The following is a 27,203-nucleotide window of genomic DNA, read 5'->3' on the forward strand; positions in this document are numbered from 1 at the left end:
TCTGGTGCTACTGATCATATGGCTTGTTGTGCTGACCCCTTTGTCTCTTATAACCCTACCATTGACACACATACTATAGCCGTAGCTGATGACTCACATACATCAGTTGCGGGTTCTGGTAACATAAAATTACAGCCTTCCTTACATCTCAAAGATGCTCTTCATGTCCCTAAACTTTCTACTAATCTTCTTTCTATTCATAAAATCACAAAAGATTTAAATTGCACTGTAACCTTCTTTCCTACTCACTGTGTTTTTCAAGATCTCGCCACGGGGAAGACGATTGGGGGTGCTAAAGAGCAAGGTGGGCTGTACTATCTGGTGTCACAATCTCCTGCAACTCATGTTAAGGATCACATCTTGCTATCACATGGCCAGTCAACTGCTGATTCTCTGATTTGGCTTCATCATAAGCGCTTGGGACATCCTCCGTTTAGTTTACTCAAGTCTTTATTTTCGTCTTTGTTTTTGTCTAAGTCTGTTGAGTCTTTTCATTGTGATGTTTGTGAGTTTGCTAAGCATCATCGTGTGTCTTTCCCTTCTAGTAGTACTAAAAGTGTTGAACCTTTTGATCTTATTCATTCTGATGTTTGGGGTCCTTCTAAGGTCCCTCATTCTTCTGGAAATAAATGGTTTGTTTCTTTTATTGATGATTGCACTCGTGTAACTTGGGTTTACTTAATGCGTGAAAAGTCTGAGGTACCACAACTGTTCTTTCAATTTTATAAAATGATTGAGACTTAATTTTGTAAAAAAATGAAAAGACTAAGGACAGATAATGGTACCTAATATGTCAATCACTCTTTTTCCCAATTTATACAAAATCAAGGTATGATTCATGAACTTACTTGTGTAGACACCCCTCAACAAAATGGGGTTGCTGAAAGAAAAAATCGTCATCTTCTTGAAGTTGCTCGTGCCTTACTGTTTCAAACACATGTACCCAAATGCTATTGGGGAGATGCCATTCTTACTGCAGCATTCTTGATCAATCGTCTACCCACTCGGGTTCTCGATCATGTAAGTCCTATTCACTCCATTACTTCTTTTTTTCCTTCTGTTCCAACTTTGCAAAGTCTTCCTCCTCGAGTGTTTGGGTGTGTTGTCTTTGTTCATATTCATAAACAGCATCGCAATAAGTTGGATCCTAGGGCTCTTAAATGTGTCTTCCTTGGATATGCTCCTGATAAGAAGGGCTACAAGTGCTATCACCCTGGAAGTCGGAAATTTTTTGTTTCTATGGATGTTACATTTCAGGAATCTGAGTCTTTTTTCCAAGGTCCTCATCTTCAGGGGGAGAATAATTCACCAGAAGACTCATCACCTTCCTTCTTTGAATTGGAATCTTCAGTGTCTACTCCTTCACCTGTGTCAGTGTCTCTTCCTCTTGTTCCTGTTCCTAATGTGTCTATGACTGATCCTCCTGTGACTGATCCTCCTATGACTGATACATCAAGTACACCAGAGATACGGAAGATTGTGACACCTGAATTGGTATATCAAAGAAGGAAATAGCTCACATTGCCTCAACAGCAACCTCAATCGTCTGAACCACTGGTAAGTCCTGAATCTCATATTTCTGATCATGATGTTAATACTTCTGATGACTTACCCATTACTACTGCTTCTGATGATTTACCCATTGCTTTAAGAAAAGGAAAAAGATATTGTTCCAAGAAATCTTGTTCTTCCTGTCCCTCTTGTACTCAATACCCTATCTCCCATTTTGTTTCCTCTGCTAATCTTTCTGTGTAGCACAAAAGCTTTGTTTCAGCATTAGATTCTACTTCAATCCCAAAATCAGTACATGAAGCTTTGAAAGATAGGAATTGGGCTCAAGCCATGCAAGAGGAGATGAATGCGTTGGAGAAAAATAAAACATGGGAGGTTATTGATAGACCCAACGGAAAGAAAGCAGTAGGGTGCAGATGGGTTTATGCCCTGAAATATAATTCTGATGGCACTCTTGAGAGATACAAGGCTCGATTAGTCGCCAAAGGTTACACTCAAACCTATGGCATTGATTATGAAGAAACCTTTGCTCCAGTTGCAAAGATGAATACAGTGAGAATCTTTTTGTCCCTTGCTGCCCATTACAATTGGGATATAAATCAATTTGATGTGAAAAATGCTTTCCTCAATGGCGAGTTAGAAGAGGAAGTCTACATGGAAATCCCGCCTGGTTTTGATTCTGTGAAAGGGAAAAATAAAGTTTGTCGATTAAAAAAGGCCTTGTATGGATTGAAGCAGTCACCTCGTGCTTGGTTTGGATGGTTTACTAAGGTTATGATGACCTTAGGATATAGACAGAGTCAAGGAGATCACACTCTTTTCTTCAAGCACTCCCAAAATGGGAAGCTTACTGTGCTCCTTGTATATGTTGATGATATTATTATCACAGGTGATGATTTTGTGGAGAGACAGATTCTGCAGACACGGCTTGCCTCTGAATTCGAAGTCAAAGACCTTGGGAAACTGAGATATTTCCTAGGGATAGAAGTAGCTCATTCAAGCAAAGGAATTTTTATCAGTCATAGGAAATATGTTTTGGATCTTCTCAAAGAAGCAGGAAAGCTCGGGTGTAAACCCTCTAATACTCCTATTGAGCAGAATCACAAGATAGGCTTTGAAGAGGAGAGTCCTCCAGTTGATAAAGGACAATATCAACGGCTAGTTGGAAAATTGATATATCTGGCTCATACTAGACCAGACCTAGCTTATGCTGTTAGTGTTGTCAGTCAGTTTATGCACGATTCAAAGGAGAAACACATGTAGGCAGTAGAGAGAATTCTTCAGTATCTTAAAGCTACTCCTGGTAAAGGATTGTTATTCCAACGTGATGGCAATATTTCTTTAGAAGTCTACACTGATGTTGATTATGCTGGATCCGTGACTGACCGTCGTTCTACCACTGGTTATTGCATGTTTCTTTGCGGTAACTTGGTGACATGGAGAAGTAAGAAACAAGATGTGGTTGCCAGATCAAATGCAGAAGCTGAATTTCGAGCTATGGCTCAAGGCATTGGTGAGTTACTGTGGCTGAAAATTGTACTTGATGATCTCAAAATAAAATGCGAGGGACCTATGAAGCTGCTATGTGATAATAAGTCCGCTATTTGTATAGCTCATAATCCAGTTCAACATGATCGGACTAAACATATTGAGGTCGACCGCCATTTCATCAAAGAGAAACTTGATAGCGGGTTGATTACCACGCCATACATTCCCACTGGGCGTTAATTAGCTGATGTATTGACAAAGGGACTTTCTTCAGACAGATTTCAAGAGCTTACTAGCAAGTTATGAATGATAAATATCTATTCCTCAGCTTGAGAGGGACTGTTGTAAATAATAATAATTTAGTTATTATTTAGTCATTTATTTGTTGTATTGGGCCAAGCCCATTAGGTCAAGTATTCTCTATAAATAGAGAACCCTTTGTACGGATTATTTACAATTAATAATATATCAGAATACCCTTTTTCAAGTTTTAGAATTGAGTCAACTCGGTAAACTCGCCGAGTCAATCGAGTTTACCGAGTTGACACTACGTTTCGACCCAAAACTCGTTTCAACTACCGTTTTGACACGTTTTTTGTGATTAAAACGTAAAAACGATACGTTTCTACGTTTCGACACTACGTTTTTACAACACTGATCCCACTCTTAGTCCATGCCACTTCTATGCCAGGAAATTATCTCAACTGTATGAGATCTTTTACCTCAAATTCATCTGCCAAACATTTCTTTAATATGCAAATTTTGACTCCATGGTTTCCGGTGAATACAATATCATCAACATATACAATTAATATTGTGATTTCCTGGTATATACCAAATTTAACTAAGGTTGTGGTCCATTTGGCATTGAATATATCCTTGTGTCTTGATAATCGAAGTGAATTTATCGAACCAAGCTCTTGAGTATTGTTTGAGACCATTGAGTTTGCACACTTTCTTTGGGACATTGCTAGATTTAACTCCTTGGTGAAGAGGCCAATTCCATTTAGCTGCGAGTGAAAGAAGCACCTTGATAGTGTTGAATTTGGCCACAGGAGCAAAATTTCCTTGATAGTCGATTCCTTGGTTTGCGTGAACGCCTTTGCTATTAGCCTCTGTTTGTATCTATTGATGCTTCTATCCTCATTATACTTGATGGTAAAAATCCATCTGTAGCCAGCTGGGATTTTTCCATGGTAGATCCACCACTTTTCCCGTGGAAGATCCAGGTTAGTTGCTTCTTCAGGACTTGAATTGGAGATGAAGGACTGGTTATGCATAGGACATCAGTTGTTGGCTGCACTTGTGACCTTGATCTTCAACTGTGCAAGACGAATCAAGTCTTGGCTTCTGTATTGTATATCTGATTTCTTGCTACCTTTATGGTGCTGAATGAGTTTTATCGCCATTCATTTATGGAGTTTCTACATGTGCATGCTCAGGTGCAACAACAGGTGTAGTGGTAGTCCCAAGTTCATTATGAAAAAGTACAGGCTCAGTTACAACAGCAACAACAGACGAAATGTTGGGTTCAGTAGTAGGCATCCATTTGATTTCATGATAGTTCATGTTGGTCTCCCCCTAAATGCGTGTTTGGTTCTAAATGGTTGATTTCCAAATTAGGTGACATTCAAGGTAATATGTGTAACACCCCGTGTATACTCGGAATATTAACATTACATCGTATTAAGCGGTGCTTAATTAAAAATTGCGGAATATTCTTTTTCTTTTCAATTATGACGTCATTATCAATTACCAACTTGATTACTTAATGAATTTCATAAAATATCGCCTGTATGTAAATTGCAATAAGACATCTACTGAAATACCTCAATATATAAATAAAGTGTGTATCTAAATCACGGTATTACATCTCGTAATCCGGACAATATCCTGATACATTATTACAACTTCAAAAGGCGCAAGACATAAACAAGACATAACAATACTATGTGTCATGGACAATCCCCATGCTAACCAAATAAGCATAGTAAACAACAAGTCTCAACATAAAACTCCATAAACATAACTGAAGCTATAAGCATAAACAGCATGCAAATCCAGCATCCAATCATGGCAGCATAATATAACAGCAATCTAACTCAGCTCCGGCCTCCTGCCGCCTGAGGTCTCAACATTACCTGACCCTGAAATAAGCATTCCCCAAACGTGGGGTGAGATCTCTAAACAAGAAATCTCAGTAAGACAAGGGGTCCTCAAGGATCTTCCACCCCAAGCTCACTTACATGTGCAATATAAGTTCTAAAAGCATTTATATCATTATCAGTTCCAAAACTATGTAGTGCAACAAATATCTATGGCATGTGTGTAATCACTATCTACTGGCCAGAGAAATGTAGGAATACGTCTATTCCCTACATGTAGTACAAGGAACACCGCTTGCACCTCACCCACAGCCTCACCCTCTTGTATGTTCTACATACTCAGGCTTACCGTATAGGTGGAACACCTCCATGCATATCAACAAGGCACTAACATACAATAGCTCAACAGCATTTCCAAAACATCAAAAGTATGTAACACAGCATGCATATAACCATACCCCCATGGGACATGGTGGAACCACAACATGGCTAAACCGAGGACACGAAAGCTTACCTGTACCCGTATGCCCCTCCGACTCGAACTCGGTATCACAAGGGTCCACACCACAAATAGAATCCAATGCACTCACAGATCTGGTTCAATGACCATCATAGTATCAATATACACATTCTAAAATTCCAAGGAAATCAGGTATTATTTTCTTTTTCATTTCGAACCGGAGATCCTTTTTAAAACATACCATTTAACTTATTTAATTTTAGATCATTATTATTTTATAAATATATATATATATATATATATATATAACCACAAAATATATTATATATATATATAGGGAAAAGTGTCTATCATTTAAAATTACACAACTTACATCCTTTCACTCTCACAAAGAGGTGGGGCCCACACCTTTATTTTTTTTGTCAACTCTCTCTCCTCCTTTATCTATCTCTTTCTCTCTCCTAAAATGACACAACTTTACATCCTTTAAAATTATACACACTTTTCCCATATATATATATATTTAACGTCCCCTGTAACAATCATATAAGCATAAGCATGCCTTTTCTTTATTAGCTTTCATTGCCTTTTCTTTATTAGCTTTTGTACTTCCGTTTCATTCACAGCTTTCGTTGTAACAATATATAAGTATAAGCATGCCTTTTCTTTATTAGCTTTTGACTAATATATATATATATATATATATATATATATATATATATATATATATTAAACTAATGCTTTCAAAGACCCATTTCTAAAATATGCTTTCTTTCAAGTTGGACCAGAGCCTGGCCGATTGCTACAAAAGATTCAGACTTTCAATTTAAAAACTCACGCAAACCAATAAAGTCAGTAAATCACGCAGATATGCTACAGAAGAAAAATAACGCACAGTATTTCAAAGATGATATTGTAACAGTAATATATAACAATAATTTACAAAGGGATAATTAAGTTTACCTTGGTTCTTTTTAGAACAGAAAAATGAAAACTTGAGAGGTTTAGAAAGCACCCAAATCTTCAACAAAGGGTTATCCTTCAACACAACTAAAGCTTTAATGGATGGGTGGTGTTTTAATGGAAGAGAGGAAGAAGAAAAAAAATGGAAACTTTAGAGAAGAAGGCTAGGACTCCAAGAAACTCTAAAGAGAAGCCACACTCAGCCGCTGAGTTTCTTTCAAAAAACACACCTAGGGTTTTGTGCCCAACTATAGTATTTATAGGCCACTTAAGGGTTAAAACACACAGTATTAGCTTTAATTGCTACGCTTAGCATTTTAATCCCAAACTTTGGATTATGAAACTACATAATTTTCTGAGATTTATCATATTTTTCTTATAATTTTCTGAGCAACTTTCCGGTACGCGCTTTTAAGAGCCAGTACCGATTTCTAGCACCAGTTCTCATTATTTGGACTTGAAACTCGTTTTATAAGTCCTACATATTATTCTAGTAATTATCATGCACTTACTTTAATTTTCTGGGATACTTTTTCGGCACGCATTTATACCGACTAGCAGAACCAGTATCTGCACTTTTCTTCCGAAAAACGACTTTCAGCATTCTTAATCACTTATTATGATTATTAAGCCTCATAATTAATTATTGGGGTCAATTATGGAATCATTTCCTATTTTTGCATAATTAATTAATTAAATATCTTAATTAACGGTACGGGTTCTTACAATATGCATATGGTGAGTGGATCGATTATAATAATTGTATCCTTTGGCTGGCTGAATATCTTACAAAAATACAGTTAATGGTTCTAGGGTCAAGCTTTCCTCCAAGGTCAATGTGCAAAAACGCAACACAACCAAATTTTCTTGGGGGGATTTTATACATGGGTTGTATGTGGGGGTAGCTGCCTTGTACAATTTGATAGGGTAATTAAAAGTTTAGAACTCTTGAGGGCTTGCGGAGATATGACGTGAGTTTCTGGTTAAAGTAATTTATAGCATTATCACTCCTTAGGACTTAAATATGAGTTTGAAATTGTGTTCGAATAAGCATGTGGAACTTCTTGAAGACGTATGTCACTTCAGACTTGTTATGGAGGTGATTAACCCGAGTAACCCGATTATGATCATCTATGAATGATACAAACCACCTTGTCCCATTTTGATTTTTGCTTCTGGCTGCCCCCATACATCATTGTGAATGAGAGAAAATGGCCTAGAGGGATAGTCGCCATGGGGGGATAAGTAGCTTTGACGTGTTTATATAATTGACAAATCTCACAAGATGGAAAAACATAATATTTATTTAATTCATTTGGGGTACAATTTGCGCATATAAGAAAAATTTGGATGTCCTAGTCTAAAGGGCCATAGCATTACATTATCTTTGGGATCATCGGACACAAAGTGACTAGTATGCATTCCTCCATCTTGTTGAAGCATGTAGAGACCCTCATAAATCCTTGCATTGCCAATCCTTCTCCTTGATTCTAAATCCTGGAAAAAGAAACTATTGTCATCAAATTTAGCAATGCAATTTAGATTCTTTCTCAATTTACTTATGGAGAGGAGTTTGCAGGTTACGTTTGCTGCATTTGTCACACCAAGCCCTTCGATTCCTTCGAGGTTTGTCATCTGGGATGGTTTCCCTACAGCAAATGCCCCGGCTTCTGGATGTTTTTCAGCACTTTGAGTGAGTTGGAGTCTACTCTCCTCCCATTTAACTTCAGTTGCCACAATCCTGCTCCTAGCTGCATTTAAAACATGGTTATGTACCAAATTTTTTTTATAAACACAGTCAATATCCACCAATTTCCTCTAGGTTGCTGCATCGTTGGGGGTGTCTTACTCGTGCTTGTCGTATAGGCTCAACTGTGTGACCCTCCTATCATCTTGTTTCAACTCCATCAACACTCCTTTAATTTGGAACATGGCCGTGATATTGTCTACCTCAGAATTGGACTCATGAACTTCGTCCTGAATTTCCTTGGCCGACAAACATAGTATGTAGGTTTCCCCAATTTTCGGAAGTCATGGAATTGATGAGCCTTGACATAACAAGGTTGTCATCTACACTCCGGCTCTCATAATTGGGATCATTTTCAGCTGGCTGCGTTGCGGTCCCTATTAAAACAATTCCTTTATTCTACCACTGATAGACATCTTCACACTTTTGGACCCATTGAACCGATGTCCTGTGATCTGATAATGAGAGAGGGACTTTTGGTTTGTGTGGCAATAGGCGCGGTGTTATTTGGGATCATGTTTTGAGGTGTCGCGATGATCCGAGGCTGAGAGGTTGAAGAGGGGTTGTTTTTGGAGGTTTGGTATGCTCTCATGGTACCAAATTGCATGGTGCACTGTGATGGTTCAGGCTCTCAGATGAGTGGTTTGATACCATATAGAAAAGTAGGATGATGAAGGAAGAATTTGGAAAATAATAGTTCGTCATTTTCATGGAGAAGGGATTATACAAGATACAATATCTAATGTTGCAGTAATTAAAACTAATTGCTAAAGAATAAGAAAAAAACGGATTAGAGATCTTTGATTTGAAAAGTCAAGGAAATCAAATCAGGAAATAATTCAAATTCAAAAATAGAATTAATAGGGAAATTAATTAGGGAATTAAAACAGCCAACTGTATAATCTGGAATTAAAATGGCTAGCTGTATAATCTTCAGCGACACTAATATTTCAAGTCCTTTTCGATTTATTACATTACTTCGATTTTCAGGTTGTACGCTTTCGGTTTTTGGAGAAACCAAAAGAAGATGATTTCAGTCTAGAGTTGTAAGTTTCTTTTGTACCTACAATTTGTTTTTTTCTTTAAAATTATATATACAATCCTTGATAAATGCACTTAATCAAGGAAAAATGATATGCACACAAATAAACCCTTCACAAACTCCCATGCAATCCACCTGCTAGTATCTTAACTCTAAATTAAAATGTATCTGGGGGTTCATGTATGCTTTCTGATAATCTAGGTCAAAGCTTCACACATATGATGATGTTGTTATAAGAGTTGCTCAACATCTTGGTTTGAATGATCCTTCTAAAATCAGACTCACATCTCATAACTGCTACTCCCAGCAACCTAAACCACAGCCTATCAAGTACAGAGGAGTAGAGAATTTGTCTGACATGCTGGTTCACTACAGTCAGGTATTATTCACAAGTGCAATTTTTTCTGAAGAGACTCTGTTGCATTTTAAACCTTGCAATTCGCAGGGACTTCAAAATGGCTGGTTCTTGTACTTGGGCTTCTGATATTGTGAATTTTTTTTTTTTTTTTGTTTCTAGATTTCTGATATTCTTTACTATGAAGTATTGGATATCCCTCTGCCAGAATTGCAGTGCCTAAAAACTCTTAAAATTGCCTTCCATCATCCTACCAAGGTTGAAGTGAGTATTATTAGTGGTTTTGTACTCATTTTACGATGAAATTGTGTTATATTTATATTTATATTTATATCCTAACAGAGTTATGCTTCCTCAGGTGGTGATATATACTCTTAGATTACCAAAACAGAGTACCGTGGAAGATGTAATTAAGGATCTTAAATCTAAGGTAAACCATATAGTGGATGTTGATACATTAATCTGTCAGCTATATTTTATTGCCAGAGACTTGAAGACACGTTGACATTCTGGCTTGTGTGCCTAATGCAATACTCTGATTTAAGGCAGATGTTTACCATTTAAAATTTCCTTATTGAAAATAATTGGTTTTGAAAACTTTTTATATACTTGGGCAGGTTACGGCTTTTTATGTATACAACAAGTTAGATAAATTTTATATGTAGGCTGGTCACCAGATTTATAGAATTTGGTCAAATATTGATGTATAAGAGAAATGATTCCAATGAAAAAAATTTATGAACATTCAAATTCTCCATATCTAAATTTAATAATAAAAGTTGAAATCCGAAGGTAGATGATATCGTTGATATGCCTCATATTGTTGACTCATAGCGTTAATTCTTCAACTCAAGCAACTCAAAGTTAACTAGCCCTAATCACCTTTTGAATGAGAGGCAGTTTGATCGTGAGAAAAGGGGTGGGAGGGGGAAACATGGTAGGTAAACAACTTTTCCTTTATCGAATCTAATGTGGTCCTCATCAACTGGATTTATTTATAGTTTTTGTGTTGATGATTGGCTTTGACTATCTAATTGAAGCAAATATTTGTTTATATGTCCACCATTGCATTCTTTGGTAGTATGCCTCAAAATTTCACTTTCTATTTTACTGAAAGTATATGGATTATGGACTAATATTTTGTGTTATGTGAAATAGGTGGATTTATCTCATCCTGATGCTCAACTAAGATTGTTCGAAGTTTTTAATCACAAGATCTATAAGGTGCTGAATAATATAGCATTAAATATGATTTCCTTTTATTGGTTCGTGTTCTCATGAGGTGAAAAGCAGATTGATCAGCATCACTCAGATACACTGTTGGCGTGGCCTCGCATTGAAGTGATGCCACCAGTTTGAAAAAAATATATTATAATTATATAACTATAAAAATATCAAAAGCATGATTTTGATGTAATTTAGGACATGATGAAGTACCAAAGTTATAAAGTGATAGAAAGAGACATATGAAAGCTTAAAAGCTTATTTGCCCACAACCCAATGCAGTACTCTTCTTTTTATTATGTTCTGAAATTAAAATTTCATTTCTGTTTTTTATCAATTCTGCCAATGAGAATGACATTTGACTGAAATATTCCACCTGTATTTATATACTTAAATGTAATGATGTGCTTAAAGGATAAGGAAAATCTATCGGCCTATCCATTTATTTATTTATTTTTGTTTTGGGGTGGCAGTTATGCCTCTAGTGGTTGCATTTTATTTTGGTCTTTCAAACTGCTTAATCTGTTATCAATTTTCATGTCTTCATTATATTTTTTTATGAGCTGCTTTGTTTGTCTTATTTTCTTTTTGATTTTATCATATAACAATGTTTTTGAAGATGTTTCAAATTAAGTAATTTCAATTCTAATTTTATGATCTACCTCTTGCAGATTTTCCCTCTCAGTGAAAAGATTGAGAGTATTAATGATCAGTATTGGACCTTAAGAGCAGAGGAGGTAAAGATTTGTTATTTTTATAGCGTTATTTGTATTGTATTGGAAACCATATAAAGTAGTGTCGAAGTTTATTGTATAGACTAATCTTACGGTAATTAGTGTAGCATACATATTTGTTTTTATTATTTTCTAGCTATATAATCTACTCTTTGATGCGTAGTTCAACGCACAGGTTTCACCAAATATCCTCTTTCGTTAACATGTTATCTAGAGCTTGATAAGAGGCAACATGAGTCTATAACTACTTGGTGAACCCGCTGTCCACTGGTGACATTTTTTTTCCGGAAAGCTTGTCCCCACTCCAGTTTTTTGTCTTTGTAGCATGTGTCATTCCTGCTAGTCTGGAACTCCTTTTCCAACAAACACTGCCGTCATTTGCTGCAAGTTTCATGGATCCTTGGGGTAATTGCATCATTTTGCGCTGCTGCAATGCTTCCATGTTATGTCGTGTCGTGACCAGCACATCACGCTGTGCTTTTTGTTGCAGTCGTCATGGCTGGAAATTGTGGCCATTGTGGCTGCTTTCTGTGGTTTCCCACCCACAATTTCTGGGGTTTCCTTTCTACCTCTGTTTTGAGGTTCACAGAAAACCCAACTTGTTTCTGGCCTCCCACCATTTTTTGGGCCAAGCCCAGCCGTTTTGTGCCAACTCATTGGTACTATTCTTTTATTATGTTCTGAAATTAAAATTTCATTTCTATTCACACACACTCCTCTTTAAGTACTTTGCAGGTTTGTGCTATGTTCTCTCTCTCTCTCTCCCCCCTCTCTTTACTGTGATTTCTTTCCTTTGCTCTCACTTCATTCCTCTGTGTTCTGCTGCCTCTGTTCCTCATCATTTAATGAATAATGATGAATGTCGTTAACTTTAATATTTTTTATTTTTGAACATATATATATGTATGTATGTGGTATAAATTATTTTCTTCGTATACATTAGCTTTAGTCCTGCTAGCAGCAATCCTACCATAGCAGTTTTGGGATCAGCTGCTCTGCACTGCTATCCTGACTTTACTCTAGGAATTGTTCATTAATGTCATTTTGTTGTTTTGACATGGTGTTATAGTTTTATTAGTGCATTTTTACTCTTCATTTTACTTTCTTGTCACAAATATAATATTTTTTTTGTACTATTGAAGATTCCTGAAGAAGAGAGAAATCTTGGCCTGCATGATCGATTGATCCACGTTTATCATTTTATAAATGACCCTGCACCAAATCAGGTGATAAGTTTAAATGTCTTGTATTTTTATACTTTTTTGGTGCTTCTTCGCTCTAAATATAAATCAGGTTTCAAATAATTGAATCATATTACTGCCTCGAATATAGTTTTTTCTGATGTTTGTATATTTTCTCTTTTTTATTCTACTCTGGGTGGGGGGCCACTTTTGGAATTAGCAGCCAGTTCAGAATTTTGGAGATCCTTTTTTCATGGTTATCCACGAGGGTGAGACATTAGCTGATGTCAAATTGCGGATACAGAAAAAGTTGCAAGTTCCAAATGAGGATTTTTCAAAGGTATATATGCCTAATATAATTAAATTATCTGCACTATTTTTAGGCATTTTCAAGCTTTGTTACTCAACTTCTTATGGAACATTTAGACTGTATTTCAAAGTATGTGAAATTGTGTTTCATCTTGTTTCATTCCGGCTTCAATTACTTTTTGAGTGGAGACTTAACAATGTTTTATTTCACAATCAATATAATTTTCTATCTGTTGTCTGTCTTTTCAGTGGAAGTTTGCATATCTGTCTCTTGGTCGTCCTGATTACCTACAGGATTCGGATATTGTTTCTACTCGGTTTCAGGTCTGTCGATCCTCCCATTCTCTCGTGTGTGATTTTTCATTTTGGTCGTACATGTTTGAGTCTTACGCTGTTTCTGGAATTCCTTAGGTATATTCCTCGATTTCTACAAGGTTAATTAATTTATTACAAACTTGTACTTTTTGATTGTTTAGAGAAGGGATATCTATGGCTCTTGGGAGCAATATCTTGGACTGGAACATACTGACAATGCTCCAAAAAGGTCCTATGCAGTCAACCAGGTAAATATTATTGTCACTGACAATGCATTTGGGGGATGGTTTGTGCAGCAGTATATGTGGTATCTGTACCGTCTTAAGCCTGAAATATGGATATCATACACACAAAAAAAACCACTCCCCATTAAATCCTGACTAGTGGGGTAGGGGGGGGGGGGGGGGACAATCCTTATACACAGTCTTCTTACCCTTGCATATTTGCAAGAAGACTATTTTCCGGATTCAAACCTATGACCTTTCAGTCACAAAGAAGTAGCTTTACCACTGGCCCAGGCTCGCGTTAAATATGGAGATCACAATCATTGAAAATTTAGGATAAAACAAAACAATATATAGATTAAGAAGAAAATAGTCTTACTTTCTGTGCATAGATAATATTTAGTATTTCTAAGAAAATATGACATCATAGAATAAGCTATGAGCTTGTGATCTATAGTGAGATCTGCTCTTGATAGCAATTGAAAACTAAATGGTTAATTAATATGTAACGTGATTGAAAGCTCTTTTGTCCAATACTCTAAAGTGGAATTCTGCTAACTTTTTTATGGACATATGTGGATTGGGTTGACGGGTTTTTAATTTTAATTTTTATATATAAGAAAAAACTATCCAAAAACTAAGCATAGAAGAAAATTGTTTTAAAATTGTTATTCAAGATTCTAGATGAAGTGTTTGATCGAGTCTCAAAAATGGAGGCTATACAATATGCCTAGTGTACAGGTTTGATGGAAAGATATAGAAAGAAACCAAAAGACATATATGACTGATACAGAACAAGCCTGTGATATGGTACGGTGAGGTGCTATCATGCCTCTGGACATTAAAGGATTTTGTACTCCATAGAGTTATAAAGAATATGTATAATGGGGCAAGGTCTAGTGTGCAAATGCATAGAGGGATAATAAAAAATGTTTCTATAACAATAGGTTTGCTCCAAGTCGATGAGTCAAGAGGACTTAATAATAAGAGAGGACTTAATAATAAAATTAAGTTGTGAGAGAAAGGTAAGCATTGATGCTTTATAGCTATAGCCCGTAGCAGTTAATGAATGTTGGGTACTAAATTGTTAACGAAAGCGAAAAAAATAAGTGTAGTGGAAATGAGAATATTGAGGTGGATGCATGGACAGGCATGAAAATTATTGAAAAGAATGTATCTGGGATGAAGTTTTGGTAGAAGCTATTGAGGAGATGATATAAACACATCCAAGGTGGTTTGGTAATGTGTGAAGAGTATCATTGGCGGCTTTGATGGATATAATAGAAGATTAAGGACAGCCTACTGAATGAGATTGTATAAAATGATTTTACTGAAAATTTGGTTTTTTGATAGAGCTCAAATCTCAATGGCGTCAATTGATCTATTTAGCCTACCCCAAACATCATAACCTCAAGTTTATTGGTTAAAGAATTGTTATTAAATGAGGAACAATACTTAAAGTGTAAGACATGCTTCTGAAATAATAAAACAAGAGGAGCTCATTTAAACATAAATAGTTTGCTCTTATTTCCTGCTACTCCTTTCTCCTCTTCACGAAACATTCATAGATGAATTGCATTTAATACTGCTATTAAAAGTTCTTGTTAGCTTCATAAATTAATTGGAAGGAATGTTTTAGTTTATGCAATTGATGTTTAATATTTTGAACCAAATAATGGGAAGAATATACATTGCCTGGAAATAATTATATTTGCAGATTTCAGGAGTCTATAATGATTTTTTTTTCTATTTTGCAGAATCGTTACACACTTGTGAAGCCAGTAAAAATCTACAACTAGAAAATATTGTACCTTTAAAAATGACCTTGTATGAGCTCTGTACATGTTCTGAGGGACCTTGTCTGAAATTGTTTTTGATGAATTTTGTTTTTTGTAGAGCTTAATGACCTCAATTGATCTATTTAGAGAACCCTACTAAGGCTTGTTGATTGTGAAATTTTTTTATAATTGCAGTTACTTAATACTTTGGTTGAAAGAATTTTTGTTATTTGAGGCAGAATACTCATCGTCTGAATTAATTTAACAATGAAAGCTTATATCAATACACCCATGAAATCTTTGCTCTTCTTTCCGACAACAGACGACCCCTTCTGCCCTGCAAGAAACATTAAGAGATATATTGTATTTAATAGGTCTATCTAAATTTATTTTCAGCTTCATAAAATGATTTGAAGGGTTAGCATATGAACTTGAGGTTTGGTTATTTAAACCAAATCTAGTAATAGATAAAATATGCATTAGTTAAAATAATTTTATTTGGGATGTAGCACAGGATTCAAGTTGAATGAATGAAATTGTGAAATGTCTCTGGTATAATTTATGCTATTAAAGTGTCTATCAGACTCGGTGAAAATTCTTTCAAATAGCAATAAGAACATCATGCTTTATAGGTTATAGTAGTGAGTTGGGAATCCACATGTCAGCTAAAGTAAAAAAAATGAGAATGATTAGGTTTATGTGTAAATATACAAAACAACATTTTGAATGGATGTATCTGAGACAGGTTTGGTAGCACCTATTGAGATGATAGAAACTTGTTTAAGGAGGTTTGGTCATGTGAGAAGAATATTATAAGATGCTTACCATAAAACATTTGATGATCTGCTAAAAATGGCCATGTATAAATCGATTTTACTGAAACTTCGGTTTCATGATAGAATTCAATGCGTCAAATGATCTATGTAGGCAACCCTGCTTAATAGGATAACGCATGTTGCTAGCTGAAAATTGTTGTTATTGCAGTATCTTTAGGTTCTTGGGTAAAATGAATGTCTTTAAATGAGGAAGTGTACTTTGAGAATAAGACTTCGTCTGAATTAATAGAACAAGAAAAGCTTAAGTAAACACATACAGACTTGAATCTTGCTATATTTTGCTCTTATCTTCTACTCTATGATATATCACTGCTCTTTTTTCTAGCTACTCTTCCCCTCCTCCCTTACAAGAAACATTCATAGATGAATTTTATGTAATCCTTCTATGTAAAGTTGTTATCAACTTGATAAAATAATTGGAAAGAAATTTAACTATATGCACATGAGATTTGGTAATTTAAACAAAGTTAATAATAGCTAGAATTCAAGTCACTGGAAATAATTTTATTTGCAGGTTTCGGAAGACTACAATGATTATTTCTCAATTTTGCAGAACCGTCAAACATTTGAGAAGCCAGTAAAAATCTACAACTAGAAAAGATCTGTATCATTTCAATCAGTCAATATAATAATTCCGTATGCCAGAGGCACTTGCAGCTTTCTGAAGGTGCCAAAAGAAATGTAGAGATGCTGTCAATCTTCTTATTTGAAGTTGTCTGTTCAAGTTCATAACTTTCAGCTTTGGGGATAGATTTATAGCCTTGAACTGTGTTAGTGGTGGTTAGAACTCTTTGTCTGAAGCAGTTGTCTCTTCGGTGGTTAGAAGGTTGAGTTTTAATTCCTTTGTAAATTTAGTACATAACAGGGTTTGGTTTTTCACAAAAGTTACATTTGATTCCTTTCATTCTGGGATCTTCGTTTGCTTCCCTTGTGTATATGTTTTTGCAGGGTCTTCAATGTAATCATTTCATATGCCTTTTTCTGACTAAATTTTTATTAGAGGCATATTGATTTGTGTAAATGAAACATTAGTTTGCCCTCAGTTTGTTTCTCATCTTCACATAGCTGTTTCTCTATTTTCTTCTATATTGCCAAAGAAACCTCTGTTCAAACTAATTTACACGAGTCACTTGTGTTGCCCTTCCCTATTTCTTGAACGTGTCATGATGTTGGGTAATCAACATCACTAATGAGGGCCAACTACACTTCAAATCCTGTACCGTGCAAATATACAAATGTGGAATGGTCGTATATAATGGTATAAAATAATTCGGATGTGTTTTTCCCAAAGATAAAATGTCACAATATTGCAGAAAATTTGCATGAGCAGTCATTTTTATTCGTGTCTACATTTGAAGATGTCTTGCTTCTGAGATGGCCGTTTATCCATATCGGACGTATCAGTTGGTAATGATACCAAAGTTTTGTGACTTTTTTTTAAATAGTCCTGTGAATTTTAAGCAATTATAATCTTGATTTTTTATGTATAATTCAATAGTTAAATATTTGCTCAGTGGTCGTTTATTGCCTCTTACCATCTATGTTTGCTTTCTTTTTCTGTTTAGCAATATCTCTAATCTGAATTTGCCATATATATATATATATATATATATATATATATATATATATATGAGATTAGTGTTGCCCATACCGTAGAAGATAAAATTATCTCATACAAACACATAAAAGCATATGGGTTCATTTTTTTTTATCTATATTCTCTTCTCATGGCCCATAAATCTTTTACCTCTTAAACTCTAACTCATCCTATTATTACATATGAGAAGATACAAAACATGGTAGATCACTTCATGACACATGAGAAGCTACAAAACAAGGTAGATCACCTCATGATAGCCCCAAAAATTACCCTATTTTGAATTAAAATCTGGATGATTATCAATCACTCCACAAAACGCAGCATAAAACACGACTATCATGTGGCTGTCCCAAAAAAGAATCATGATAATCAATCATTACACTCATATATTTATATCCGATGGGTATCTACGTATTTTTGACATAAAAAAGGTAGAGGGTATTCACTTCAAAGCCATTTCACATACTGAGATTCAAACATTACAGAAAACCGTTGGTCACAATTTTTTTTTTTCATTTTTAATTATTGGGAAAAGTGTTTGTCTTTTTAAATGATACAACTTATATTCTTTCACTCTCACAAAGAGGTGGGATCCACATCTTTATATTTTTTTGTCCACTCTTTCTTCTTTTATCTATCTCTTTCTCTCACTTAAAATGACACAAATTTACATTTTTTAAAATGATACACTTTTTTTTCTTAATTATTTGGAACAAACTACTTTAGGAAACTAATAAAACTGGGGTGTGTGTTTGTGTGTATAATACATAATAGAGGTATATGGTCAGAATAAAGGTGAGTGACTTTAAAGGCAAAGGACTTAAAACAGATTATTTGAAAGGTGTCTGTCTATCTGTTGTTTTTTAGTGCGTCAATCCAATAACTTCATTATATTTCAGCTCATCAGACGACAACTAAAATTCAAAAGGTGTACGTGTTATTGAAAAAAATAATAATAATAATAATAATAATAATAATTAACACGAGTTATTAGTCCGAATGCTGAGGAGAGCGGTGTCTTTTAAGCATGGTCTTGGGAAAGTTTTGCCTTCTTAAATAGATCCATCTATCTGGTGGCTTCCGAATATTCACATAAATAAAATACATATTTATATGGGTTATATTTATCTTATATTGCATAAGATAAATAAATTTCTTACACACATAAAATGGAGGGGATTCCACATTTATTTATTTTTTTTCTCCTCTTATACATGGATCTTACTTGTAATTTTATTTCTATAACATGAGACAATCATTTTACTACAACATAAAATAAATATAACCTTATTTATATGTATAATAACACAAGCTTGGTCGAAGTCCCCGAGGAAAAAAAAAGCATTGCAATTTGCAAAGCTTGAAAAAGAAATATTCTTTCACATGCAATAGAATAAGCATTATTTGGATTTGAAGACAAAAGGAGACGGAGCATACAACATATAATTAATTAAGTCATAACTAGACTATTGACAATTGGGAAAAGTGTGTATAATTTTGAAGGATGTAAAGTTGTGTCATTTTAAGAGAGAGAAAGAGATAGATAAAAGAGGAGAGAGAGTTGACAAAAAAAAATAAAGTTGTGGGTCCCACCTCTTTGTGAGAGTGAAAGGATGTAAGTTGTGTAATTTAAAAGTATAGACACTTTTCCCTTGACAATTTCACCTGAATAACCATTCCTTGGTTATACCGTTCAATCACTTCACGCCGTTATTTTCATAGTTCACATAATCATCGTATCATATCATAACAACAAAACCAATAATTGTCTCACATGCATGCACCCTCACTTTCTACACCAAATTTCTCTCTATATATACACAAACACACAGACACACACACAAGGAACATTGATATAATTAAGCAACCTAGCTCTTACTTGTACTTAAGAGGATTCAACATTCAACTCTTCCACCATGGCCACTTGTACTAGTACTAGTACAACTACAACCTTTCCAACAGTGGACAAATGCAACTCTATAGGGAGAGAAAAACACACTGTGGTTGCAGACATGGATGGAACCTTACTTAGAGGCCGTAGTTCATTCCCTTACTTTGCTCTTGTGGCCTTTGAAGTTGGTGGTGTTCTAAGGCTTCTCTTCTATCTCTTGGCTTCCCCTATAGCAGGCATTCTCTATTACTTTGTCTCTGAATCTGCTGGAATACAAGTTCTTATCTTTGCATCAATGGCGGGGATGAAGATCTCAAGCATTGAGTCAGTGGCGCGTGCTGTTCTTCCCAAGTTTTATTCAGGTGACCTCCATCCTGAGAGCTGGCGCGTGTTCTCTTCTTGTGGGAAGCGTTGTGTTCTCACTGCTAATCCAAGGATCATGGTGGAACCATTCTTGAAGGAGTTTTTGGGTGCTGATATGGTTTTGGGGACTGAGATAGGGAGTTATAAGGGTAGAGCAACTGGGTTGATTTGTGAGCCTGGAATACTTGTTGGAATGAAGAAAGCAGATGCACTCAAGAAAAGTTTTGCTGATGAACAACCTGAAATTGGGCTTGGAGATAGACTCACTGATGCTCCCTTCATGGCTTTGTGCAAGGTAAATTAATTTCATTCTTCAAAACTTGCTAATTCAATTTATGTTGTTTTGTTATATATATATATATATATATATATATCGGCTCATTAATTATCCGATATTGTCAGATCCGGTGGTTCAAACTCGAAATCTGTAGTTATATTTCAGTCACTTAAATGGGTTTTGATTTTTTTCGTGCTGTATGAAAATTGTTTTATCATGTTATGACTCATCTAATGGTAAGACTCACGTTTATTTAAAAAAAAATATGCACACACAAATCGAAAGATCAGAGTATGAGAAAAAAAATTTAATGTATAAGTGTTTTTTCCCACTTAAATTGCCTTTTGTGAAATATAAAGAGAAAAGACGTACGATAATTCAAGTGAGATAAAATTGATTATGGCTTCATGGCACATCATGGCATGCAACTGTATATGTATTAAGCCCATTTAAGTAGATTTCATAACTAAACTTGGTGTTATTCATTTTACTTTTTTTTATTTCTTTGCCTCCTTGTTGCATTATATATACATTCATTAATGAATGACCTGTTTGAAAGCATCCTCTTACATTACTTAATTGAAAACAAATTTTTCTTAAAAAAAGGAAGCCTCATCATTTATATATATAGCATTTCACAAGATTGAAAGGGACTTTTGATGAATTGAGAAAAATGATATTCAAACCAACACACAATTACAAAAGTTGTAAACCCCTTTATATTACGGGAAAAATGTGTGTCATTTTAAAAGATGTAAAGTTGTGTCATTTTAAGAGAGAGAAAGAGATAGATAAAAGAGGAGAGAGAGAGTTGACAAAAAAAATAAAAGTATGGATCTCACATTTTTAATGATAAACATTTTTTTCTTATATTATATATGCTTGCAGGAGGCATACATAGTGCCAGCAAAACCAGAGGTGAAAGCAGTGACATGTGAAAAGCTTCCCAAGCCCATAATCTTCCATGATGGAAGACTTGTCCAAAAACCAACACCCCTCATTGCCTTACTAACACTTGTATGGATCCCATTAGGGTTTCTCTTAGCATGTCTCAGAATTGCAGCAGGGTCACTTCTTCCAATGCCATTAGTCTACTATGCATTTTGGGCACTAGGTGTACGTGTCATCATCAAAGGCACTCCACCTCCTCCAGTCAAAAAATCCAACGGCCAAAGTGGTGTTCTCTTCATTTGCTCTCACAGAACCCTACTTGACCCCATTTTTCTCTCCACAGCTCTTGGACGCCCTATACCAGCAGTAACCTACTCAGTTTCACGCCTTTCTGAGATCATTTCACCAATCAAAACCGTTAGGTTAAACCGTGACAGAGCCAAAGATGCTTCCATGATCAAGAAACTCTTGGAACAAGGTGACTTGGCTATATGCCCTGAAGGAACAACTTGTAGGGAACCTTTCCTTTTAAGGTTTTCTGCTTTGTTTGCTGAGTTAACAGATGAACTTGTTCCAGTGGCTATGGTTAACCGCATGAGCATGTTTCATGGAACAACTGCTAGAGGGTGGAAAGGAATGGACCCTTTCTACTTCTTCATGAACCCTAGCCCTGCTTATGAAGTAACATTCTTGAACAAGTTACCTAAAGAGTTAACTTGTGGTTCTGGCCACAAGTTAAGCCATGATGTTGCAAATTATATTCAGAGGGTTATTGCTTCAACTTTGTCTTATGAGTGCACTAGCTTTACAAGGAAAGATAAGTATAAAGCACTTGCTGGTAATGATGGAACTGTTGTGGAGAAGCCTCTGCTGCTTAACGCTAACAAAGTCATGGGTTGCTGAATTTTTGTGTTCTCTAATATAAATGGTGTTTTAATTAAATTCTCCTCTCTTTTTTATTTTAGAAATTTGAAGTTCATGATATTTTTATATGTAATGTAGGTGATCATGAAATAAAAAAATGACCTACAACAACATATGCACTAGTTCTCGAGAAAAAAATATTGTTGAAAGTTTCAAAGCTTATAGGGATTTATAAAATGAGTATGTTATGTATGTTGCTTTTTTTTTTATTGTTTAACTAATTAATATTTAAGTTGACCTTGTCTTGCAATTATGTGTGGCAATTGTATTTGTAAATCCAAAACATAAAGCTGCAGATTCGATTATGGAATATCCTACCATCGTTCTAAAATGACAAAGAAACCAACAGATTTATATCTCCAATTCATCATTGAATTAACAAAGCTATCTAATAGGAGGGGAAAAACCTTGACATATTCAATCATTTGAATAATATAACGCCATAGTTAATATTAATGAGCTTAGAATATAACACTGCAACTATTTAGGAACATGACTTTTTACTATCACTGAGATGAAAATAACAATGTTTCATACCAAGAATCAAAAGTTAATGTTGGATCTCAAAATTCGCGGTGTCTATGATGCAAACAATATATAACCTTTGATTCTTAGGAAAGTGTATGCACACAATGACAATAAATAAGAATTAGGGTTCCCTTGTAGGAATTATTGGATCTGCGGAAGCGTTTAGACCATTGCGGTTTGGGATGAGACAGATCATCATCGTTTTATGTTTACCTTTTGTTGCGCAGATCTGTGCAGTATCTCCTCGTGTTTGATTCCTCTTCATGAACTGTTCTCCTCTGCACGAACAATCTCCTTGAGACTGGCTAGAGGTAGATCTTCCAGACTATGTCTCAAGAGAAAATAAGGTTGGTGTGTGGGCACTCTCTCACTTTCAAGGAGATGACCTTACCTCAGCCTCTTTAATCACCAAGTGAAGACGTTAGAGGCTAATGACTATAAGTGTAGAATATATATGAGTTCCAAGAAACCATAGCCCTAAGTTAAATGAGCTCTAGATTTCTTGGGCTCTTCTTACACACTAGGCCTTATTGGACTTTAGTGAAAGAGCAAAATACAACAATCTCCCACTTGCTCTTGAGTACAAAGCCCAAGTCCATGTATCCCACTAATCGTCATCAACTGAAATTGCCCCATCCCTTATCTCGAGCTAGCTTTGAGATCTACCAGCTGTTATTAATCGAGGCTCCTAATATAATGACCGAATGATTATCTGATTCGGTGTTACTCCACTAAAAGCCCAAACTTGAACTCCAAGATTAATAACATATATAACATGAATATGTATTTCCCCTTTGTAGAATGTCAATAATTGACTGATGAACTTTTTGTTACTCAATCAATTATTTATTCCCTTGACTATAATAGTTTCTCTAATGGATTATATGCACTGGCCATTATCTTCAATATCTAAGTACCGAAACATATCAAGGGAACATATCCTACAAAGTCCATGTTGTTTATCTCATAAATACCAATAATCAAATAATCTCACTCCCAAAATACCGAGTTATTGGTTGTCAATAGATCAAATCTCACTAGTTGGTAAATCAAAGAATGAAAACTATTTGATTACTTATTTAAAATAAACTCAGGATTAAGAGTAATCACATAACTATAGTTATTTGGAGATTTGACACCTTATGACAGAGAAAAACAACTTTAATCAAATCTCTCCTTGATCCTTTCAATGTAAATGTTAATTCACACCAATATTTTATAATGATTCGAGCAAAATCATTTCATAAAATATTGCAGTCTAAATAAAGCATCCAACTTTATTTAATAGCTGTCAACCAATTCATCAATCGTGAGAACATATGATCATATCCTCTATAAACGTATCCAAACAATCACATACTCCACAATTGATCCGGACCTTAATATTTGTAAATTGTGTGCACTAAACAATGAATAAAACCTCATTTGTAAAATTCAGAAAAATGATTATATTGTTTCATTGTCTTACTCTAAGAGCACAATGAACACAATATCTTTCACTTGCTTAATGCAAGTCTGGGATCCTCCTAAGACCTAGAGAAGTAACATGCCTCTTGAACACAAAGTTTAGAAAAACTCTTAGTAATTGGGTTTGCAAGATCCACCTCAAATGCTATCTTAGTTTAGTGGCAAAACTCATAGCTCGAGGTCGATTTTCTTGAGTCAATATTCACTTGAAAAATTAAATTTGTGAAAATTTAACTTTTCAAGACTCCTATTAGAATATACCAGCAAATAACTTCTCATTCTCCGAAGATACTTAAGTACATGCTTAACAATAATCTAGTGTTCTTCTAGGTTCGGAATGATACCGTCTCACTACTCCCACTGTGTGACAGATATCTGGTTTAAAGCCCAACATGGTATGCATGAGACTATCTATTGCCAAAGCATAAGGTATTATACTTATGCATTCTTCCTTCTTAGGAGTCTTTAGAAGTAACTCTTTAGGAAGATAAATTCTATATCTGAGAGATATAATTCTCCTCTTAGAATTTCCCATGTTGAATTTTGGCAAGAGTTTTGTCAATGTAAATAGCCTAAGGTAATGCCAATAACTTATTCTTTCGGTCTCATAAGAGTTTTATAACAAAAATATAATTGGCTTCCCTGGGACTTTCATATCAAAACGCTTACTCAGCCAACTCTTTATGCTTGATATTACCTTCACGTTATTTTCAATAAGGAGCATATCATCTACATAAAATATCGTAAAGCTACTGCTTCCCCTTGGATTCTTTACATACAAATACACACCACTTATCAAAGTTCTCTCAAAATCAAAATTCTGATAACCTTATCAAAACTGATATTCCAAGACCTGAATACTTGCTTAAGTTTATAAAATAAATATTTACAACTTACATATCATGTGTTCCTGCCTATTTACTATAATTTTTTTTGTTTTTTGGTGCAAGAGAAAAACATACCCCATATTGAGTATGTATTAAATATTCAATGCAAACCCACACGCAACATATATACACCAAAACATTTTTATTTTTTTTGAGATACAAGGAAACTAAAAACAAGCTAGAACTAAGACACATTCTTGGGACACCTATGCCCAATTCATCTGTGCGGATCAGACGCACACCTAAACATTGGTTAATAGCCTATTTTCAGTATTTTGCGTGTTCCATGACCTACGTAACGAAAGCCATTGAATTAATTAATAATTAATATATTATTATTTTAAAATAAACGAGTGTCACGTGGCTGGCTAACCATTATGAAAGTTCTTACTTTAAGGTCACGTCAACGGGCGTCTCTCATTTATTTCCTTGCTTCTTGTTCCACGTATTAATTAATGAAAGGGAAATGTATCCATTATGAAAGGATAGGGATTTGTCCCCTTGATAATGATATGACCCCTCCATCTTCACTTAATTGGTTCGATTCCTTCGTTTTGTCCCTCACCACTTAGTTTAGTTTCTTCTTTACACGCACTTACTTTTTATTGGAAATTAATTTGTTAAATAATATGATATAAATTAAGTATCATATCTGTTTAGGGTTGATTTTTTCTTCAATTACTATATATAAGCCTAATACGACATTGTATTTGGGCGAAAATCATGATATTTTTGTAATTTTAATTTATTTTAGAGTTATTATAGTCCTTATAATTATAATTTTTTAATCTTTTAATCCTAAACCGACGTCGTTTTAGAAATAAATGCAGATAACTTATATACATTAACTGTAGAAATAATTTTCTGATCTGCTTATACATAAACACTTATAAGTTTTTTAAAATCCGTATTTAAAGTTGATAATTAGTGAGAATTTTTTTCACGAAAAATATGTTACACTTTTTTAATATTTTCTTTATTATTAAATAAAATTATACATTAATCTCATTAAATAATTTACATTTAGTACTTATTAATAAAATTAATACAGATTAAAGAATACATAGAAAAAATATATTATTAACATTTCTCTTTCTTTAATTGGCACGAGAGTTAAAGCAAAATTAAAAAATACCACATGATAGGCTCGCACCCAATAATTAACCTTATCTCATTTGATGGATTCCTATCCAATTTTAACAATTTGAAGCTATTTTTTTTTTCCTGGTCGTTGAAGCATTTCACCACTAGAGTCTTTTTTAGGATATTTTTATTTGGAGAATATATTTATCATATTATATAAGATAATTTTATCTTATATAATATATATGATTAAAAAAATATTAAAAAGTGAGTGAGACCATACAACATGAAAGACATATTTCTTTTTTTATTATTAACACACAATAATAATAGAATTACAAAAACAAGAAATTGGGTGGATCTAGAGGTGAAAAAAGGGGTAATGTATTCCGCCGCTTACCAGTCTCAAAATGAATCACCTTGTCTAGACTCATTTTTTAAAGTGAGTTAAAAAATTTAACTCATCAGATTTAACTCTCTTACTCCATCCCATCAACTTGTCTATATATTAAAAAGGAAAAATATTTCTGTTTTGCTTTAAAATTTGCTTTTCTATTACACTTACTTAAAAGTGAATGGGCACAATCTTGAAAAGAAGAAAGAGAAGAAAATTAGAGGGACACAAAAGAAGTGTATAACAGATTAACAGTTTTGATGGGGGAGCATTATCTCCAATATTTGTCAAGTTATCCCAAATTCTTTTATAAATTATATTCGATAATACATGCTATGTATGATTTAAATTAGTGTTCTATTATGTGAATCATTTAAGTAAATACCTTATTTTGATAGGATATGTTCTTATGTTACTTTATTTTTTATTGAAAAACAAATGATACATTAGGAAAGGATATTGTACCGCTCCCAACTTTAGGGAACTCCAGAGAAAAAGTGATCGAAAGTTAGGCGAATAATATCATATTAGAAATTCTATAGAATCCATATTAACTTTATTATTAGAGAGGTGTTTATATATAAATCAAAATAATATTTTTGAAGATAAGTTATCTTTTTTTTTT

The 27,203-nt window shown here is 34.5% G+C and overlaps 2 protein-coding genes across 7 annotated transcripts in view; both read left to right on the plus strand.

Annotated features, from left to right (window-relative positions):
• The window catches only part of LOC133284523 (ubiquitin C-terminal hydrolase 13-like), a 34,452-nt gene extending 17,209 nt beyond the window's left edge, over positions 1–17,243 (plus strand). For 3 of the 6 annotated variants that reach the window (XM_061481554.1, XM_061481552.1, XM_061481553.1), the window contains 11 exons: positions 9,266–9,321; positions 9,519–9,696; positions 9,835–9,936; positions 10,031–10,102; positions 10,831–10,896; positions 11,568–11,633; positions 12,773–12,856; positions 13,035–13,151; positions 13,370–13,444; positions 13,597–13,683; positions 16,788–17,243. In XM_061481554.1, coding sequence (XP_061337538.1) covers positions 9,266–9,321; positions 9,519–9,696; positions 9,835–9,936; positions 10,031–10,102; positions 10,831–10,896; positions 11,568–11,633; positions 12,773–12,856; positions 13,035–13,151; positions 13,370–13,444; positions 13,597–13,683; positions 16,788–16,868 — 984 coding nt within the window. In that variant the 3' untranslated portion in view covers positions 16,869–17,243. Of the gene's footprint in view, positions 1–9,265; positions 9,322–9,518; positions 9,697–9,834; positions 9,937–10,030; positions 10,103–10,830; positions 10,897–11,567; positions 11,634–12,772; positions 12,857–13,034; positions 13,152–13,369; positions 13,445–13,596; positions 13,684–15,416; positions 15,723–16,787 lie in introns of those variants that run through there. The other 3 variants (XM_061481557.1, XM_061481555.1, XM_061481556.1) reach the window with 3 other exon arrangements.
• A 2,546-nt stretch (positions 17,244–19,789) lies between these two features.
• On the plus strand, positions 19,790–22,198 carry LOC133284503 (glycerol-3-phosphate acyltransferase RAM2-like). Its single transcript, XM_061481529.1, has 2 exons — positions 19,790–20,422; positions 21,293–22,198. Exons 1-2 carry the CDS (start codon positions 19,790–19,792, stop codon positions 22,196–22,198), a joined length of 1,539 nt encoding a protein of 512 aa, XP_061337513.1.
• The last annotated feature ends 5,005 nt before the right edge of the window (positions 22,199–27,203 follow it).

The sequence above is a fragment of the Gastrolobium bilobum genome, unplaced genomic scaffold, assembly GCF_033153095.1.
Source record: "Gastrolobium bilobum isolate Gb01-03AN ecotype WA unplaced genomic scaffold, APGP_CSIRO_Gbil_v1 utg7094, whole genome shotgun sequence".
Lineage (NCBI taxonomy): Eukaryota > Viridiplantae > Streptophyta > Magnoliopsida > Fabales > Fabaceae > Gastrolobium > Gastrolobium bilobum.